We start from the raw sequence: 5,027 nt of genomic DNA, 5'->3' as shown, positions 1-5,027 counted from the left end.
AAACCTTCACGTATTTTCTGAACGGATCACTTCGTTGACAGAAGGCATTTGGATATTATTGTGAATGTCACTATTTTTTCCGATAACATGTATGAATATTACTGTTACCATTATTACTATAATTGTTATGGACAACAAAGTAGTGCCTAACTTCCTGAATATTTGTTATGGAAATAAAGATATTTGCTTCTCTATACGCCTGTGACAGTCCTTGAATAACCTCGACAAAGATGAAATTTTATGTATAAGCAACTGCTTGCTTATTATTGTACTAAAAAAATAATTAGCGCACCATCGGTTGATAAAGAAGTTTGCAGTCTAAGTGATTTTATGGAACATTACATCTGCTGTCCGCTCGCAGTTGTTGAATTGCTTGTTTGGGTTTGGTTGTTTTCAATGTGAAACCAATTACATTAATATTGAGTTGTCAAAAAGAAATTTGGTTGCGATTGGAACTTCTGTGAAACTTTCTGCGTCACTGTTGTACTTTGTTGTTATCAGTGTCCGAGAATGTGCTATTGGCTTTGCCTTGACACTGCATGATACAGAGCTCATGTCATAAGATTGATCATTTTCATTAAAATTTGTTGAGTGTAATTGAATATTTAGCTGAATTCTGTTTATTCAAGCGAGAAGGAAATTATTGGTATCATGACCATTTATATGACCACCCTTTTGGGTTTTCCCCACATGGGTAATTACTGATACAGACGGCCCTCACACAAAGTTCTGAGAAAGCTGTTATTTGATCGTAAAACTAATTTCTTTTAATTATGTATTATGCAACAACCGTAATCTCCTTAAACAGTTTTATTCTTCATACATCTGGTTAACATTGGGACTTCTTGCTTTTCATGTTGTTTAATTTGCCGCAGCCTAGAGACATGTGTTATGTTGCAGCTCCTGGATTGACGGAATTGAGTTACAGTGGATATCAACCACATGCTTATTCTTGGGATGATTACCCGCCACTGAAAGATATCTTGGGTGCAGTATGACTCATGAAAATTTTCTGTTCTAAGTGCTGTTAATATTTTGATAAATTTGGTAGGCTTCGTTAACAGCACTTAATACCTCCCTTATTTCTGAAGGTCCATAAGGCTCTTCCCGGAGTAGTTTTAATAGCATACTCTTAAATAGGTACAAAGGCGGTAATGACTATGTGGGTTGGCATGCTGATGATGAGAAGCTATATGGACCAGCCCCTGAAATTGCTTCACTGTCTTTTGGATGTGAACGTGAGTTCATTTTGAAGAGGAAACCAAGTAAAAGATCTAATGGTTTGTATTTCTGTCTTAGTGAATTTAATTTAGCATTGCAGTTCCACATTGATTTTGTACTTTTCTATTTCTGTCTTCTGAATGATTAGGATGATCTAAGGCTTGCTTGATCCTGTTATGAGAATCTGTTCCCTCATCTGTGTTTTGCTCACACTTTCTTAAATAAAATTTCAAACTTATTTGATTATTTACATTGTTTTTAATTCATAATGGTATTTCATTTATTTATTTTAATATTATAAATTATCATTTGAATGAAAACGAATCGAGTATTGAGTTTGAGATTTTCAAACCACATTGCATTACCCTAACAGAATCAAACAGACCCCTAAAATCCAGTTTTATATTTCTGGGTTGAAAGGTCCCTCTATCATATTGACACACAGTCCTTCAACTTTAGTCGTGTTTGATTATATATATTTTGCGTTTTTGTATACCTGGATAATGAAGTACATTGTCTGTGTAACACAAAGCCAGAATTGTTCCCAGAAGGAAAAATAATATTTTGGTTTGGATGTGTAGATGGAAGCGGTGAACCTTCGAAGAAGCGATTAAAGAAGAACAATCATGCTGATCAACATACATTTACACTCAAGCATGGATCACTTCTGGTGATGAGAGGTTATACACAACGGGATTGGCTCCATTCTGTGCCTAAGCGAGCAAAAGCTGAAGCTACGCGCATCAATCTCACATTTAGGCGTGTTTTATGACTGGCTCTGAAATGTTTTTAGGAAATGCTTTGGATTACATCTTTTTTGAAGCGATCCTGTTTAGGATTTTGTTGCCTCGAGCACTTCGAATTTTAACTGTGGCAAACTCCATGTAATTGATGGCATGAATCCTACTGCTCTCTCTAGATATAAATATACTACGTCCTTGATATAAAAGCTCATATCCTGAAGATAAAAAGTCAATCTATTTTATTTTTTCATATTTATCTATTTTTTATTAAGGCAGTTTTTATAATAATAATAGTTTTAGCCAATACACTTAATGGACAATAATATTTTAGAAAAGTTAACACTTATTTATTACAAATAACTAATTTAACTAATTTTTTAATCTATTCAAATAGTTAACTAGTTTTTATATTAAAGATTAGAAACAGTAGTTTGATTTGATCTACAACGAACTTGCTTTAAAACATACATTCTAAGAAGTATTTTGATCCAAATGTTACCATTAATCGACCGCCCTACTTCAATATTTTATATCATTATTTTTACAAAAGAAAATTTAGATTTTCTAAAATTTATTTTTCTCTATTTTGATTCTAATGAGCTATAAAAAATTTTTTTTTTGACCAGCGAGCTATAAAATTATATACATGTATATATGTCTGTCTGCTAATTACTAATTTAAATGATTGATTATATTTAACGGACTTATTAAGTTGATTCACGGTAAAGATCACCAAGTAATATCATTTGACACTAAGTGTAAGACTAGGAGCTTATTGGATTTCGAGTTAGGAAAAAAAAAGAAAAAAGCGCAATTTGACAAGGTATGGTACAAAGCGCCTGGGCCTGATGGATTTAGTGGGAGATTTTATCAGAGTTCCTGAGAGACGGTGAAGGAAGAAATTTGGTTGATGGTCAGGGACTTCTTTGAAGGAAAAGGTGATATTACTGTCATTAACGAAACCAATGTGACATTGATTCCAAAAGTAGACAGACCTGAGGATGTGAATCAGTTTAGACCTATTGGTATGCAACTTTGTCTATAAGGTAATCTCTAAGGTGCTGGCAAATAGGCTCAAGTCGTTTCTATCCAACTGCATTTCAAGAAACCAGGGAGCTTTTGTCCTAGGCAGATTAATTCATGATAATGTAATTATTGCTCATGAGGTATTTCACTTCTTGAGGAGAAGGAGGAATGGTGTGAGATGTGATTTTGCTTTGAAAATGGATATGAGCAAGGCTTATGATGGGCTGGAATGGGATTTTGTGGAAGCTACCCTTCTCAAATTCGGTTTTTGTAGGAAGTGGATTAATCTGGTTATGAAATGCATATCTTCAGTTAAACTCAACCTATGTCTTTCTGGTAGGAGAGTGGCAGAGATCAGTCCAGGAAGAGGCTTAAGGCAAGGAGACCCCCTTTCCCCATATGTTTTCATCCTGGTTGTTGATGTTCTGTCGAGTATGATCAGGAAGAATGTGGAGATGGGTCTCTTAAGAGGTATTAAACTGTCAAACTCTTGCCCCATGCTGACACATAGTTTCTTTGCTGATGATGTACTATTCTTCATGGATGCTAAGGAATGTTATTGTAAGAAGTTAGCTCAGATTCTGGAAGATTATTGTTCTGTATCTGGACAGCAGGCAAATTTTGCTAAATCTGGAGTAGTTTTCTCAAAAAATACTCCTGGAGAAGTAAGGAGAAGAGTTTGCAATATTTTGAAGATTGAGGACATAGAAGAGCCGGGCAAGTACTTAGGAATTCCTAATGTATGGGAAAAACCAAAGAATCAGGCCCTTGCTTATATTAAGGATAGAGTTGGTAGGAAAATCAAAGGGTGAGCAGTAAATTGTTGAGCCAGGCTGGAAGAGAAGTACTTATAAAATCAGTAATCAATGCTGTGCCTATGTATCCTATGTATTGCTTCAAGTTTCCCAAACAGACCTGCAGAGATCTGGACAGAATGATAGCGAATTTTTGGTGGAATGAGGGGAAAGAGGGAAGGAAGATCCATTGGAAGGCATGGAGCTCTATGACCAGATCTAAGAAGGATGGAGGAATGGGATTCAGGGACTTTGAAGCAATGAATGATGCTTTATTGGCTAAAACAGCTTGGAGATTGATGAACAATGAAGAGGAAATGTGGGTAAAGGTGCTGAAGGGAGTTTATTACCCTAATACTCCATTTATGAATGCCAAAATAGGCCATAAAGCATCTTGGCTATGGTCCAGCATTCTGGATGGTAGAAATTTGCTGAAGGAGAATACTTTCTGGAAAGTTGGTGATGGGAAAAGGGTAAATGTGTGGTTTGATAGATGGATACTAGAGATGAAGAGAAGGTTAGCTGATATAGTGAATGTCCCGGAAGAAGCAAAAAAGTGGATCGTTTCTGATTTGATAATAGATGGCAGGTGGAATATGAGTAATCTGCAACCTTTGATTTTTGTGGAAATCTTACAAAAAATCTGTAGTATTGGATCTGATCATTTCCAAAGAACGGATGAGCTTATTTGGGATAAAACAAAGAATGGACTTTATGTTGTGAAGAAAGGTTATGTGGAGGCAAGGTCAAGAAGAAATGTGATTGATGGTAGAGCGAGAAGCTCCTTCTCACTACCAAATGATATATGGAACTAAGTGTGGAAATTGAGGGTGCTGCCTAAAATTAAAAATTTCATGTGGAGAAGCTTGGTAGGTGCAGTACCAGTGAATGAAGCTTTGGTGAGAAGGAAATGCAGAACATCTGAATTATGCCCAGTATGTAAATTAGAAATAGAGACACTTGAACACACCCTTTTCTTATGTCCATGGGTAAAGTGTGTATGGTTTGCTTCTACATTAACCTGGAAGGTTGATAGTTGTAAATTCCAGAGTTTTGGTCGCTGGATAAAAAAGATTTTATATGATGATGTGTTGCTGAATGACTTCTAACTTGCTTATGTGGTGTGGATTATCTGGTTGATATGGAAGGAAAGAAATAGTGGAGTGTTTGAGTTCAAAGAACCTGATCCCATTAAGGTCGTGAATGCTGCAGATAAAGCAATAAGGGAGTTTTGGAGAGCAAA

General features: G+C 35.7%; 2 protein-coding genes across 2 annotated transcripts; both read left to right on the top strand.

The window, feature by feature from the left end:
* Nucleotides 1-593: 593 nt before the first annotated feature.
* LOC114727319 (DNA oxidative demethylase ALKBH2) lies at nucleotides 594-2,192 on the top strand. Its single transcript, XM_028914020.1, is given in 4 exon segments — nucleotides 594-992; nucleotides 1,092-1,110; nucleotides 1,113-1,280; nucleotides 1,803-2,192. Coding segments are annotated over 4 exon segments (516 nt in total). The 5' UTR covers nucleotides 594-854; the 3' UTR covers nucleotides 1,994-2,192.
* Nucleotides 2,193-3,867: 1,675 nt separating this feature from the next.
* On the top strand, nucleotides 3,868-4,599 carry LOC114727377 (uncharacterized mitochondrial protein AtMg00310-like). The gene has a single exon (XM_028914089.1). It carries the CDS (start codon nucleotides 3,868-3,870, stop codon nucleotides 4,597-4,599), a length of 732 nt encoding a protein of 243 aa, XP_028769922.1.
* Nucleotides 4,600-5,027: the final 428 nt, after the last annotated feature.

The sequence above is a fragment of the Neltuma alba genome, unplaced genomic scaffold, assembly GCF_004799145.2.
Source record: "Neltuma alba isolate B1F8T4 unplaced genomic scaffold, ASM479914v2 tig00002436_pilon, whole genome shotgun sequence".
Classification (NCBI taxonomy): Eukaryota; Viridiplantae; Streptophyta; class Magnoliopsida; order Fabales; family Fabaceae; genus Neltuma; species Neltuma alba.
The sequence above is the reverse complement of the archived record's forward strand: the minus strand, read 5'-3'. Positions and strand labels throughout refer to the sequence as shown.

Excerpts from the sequence above, each read along its gene's own strand:
- LOC114727377 (XM_028914089.1), top strand. The coding sequence starts at position 3,868 with ATGTATCCTATGTATTGCTTCAAGTTTCCCAAACAGACCTGCAGAGAT.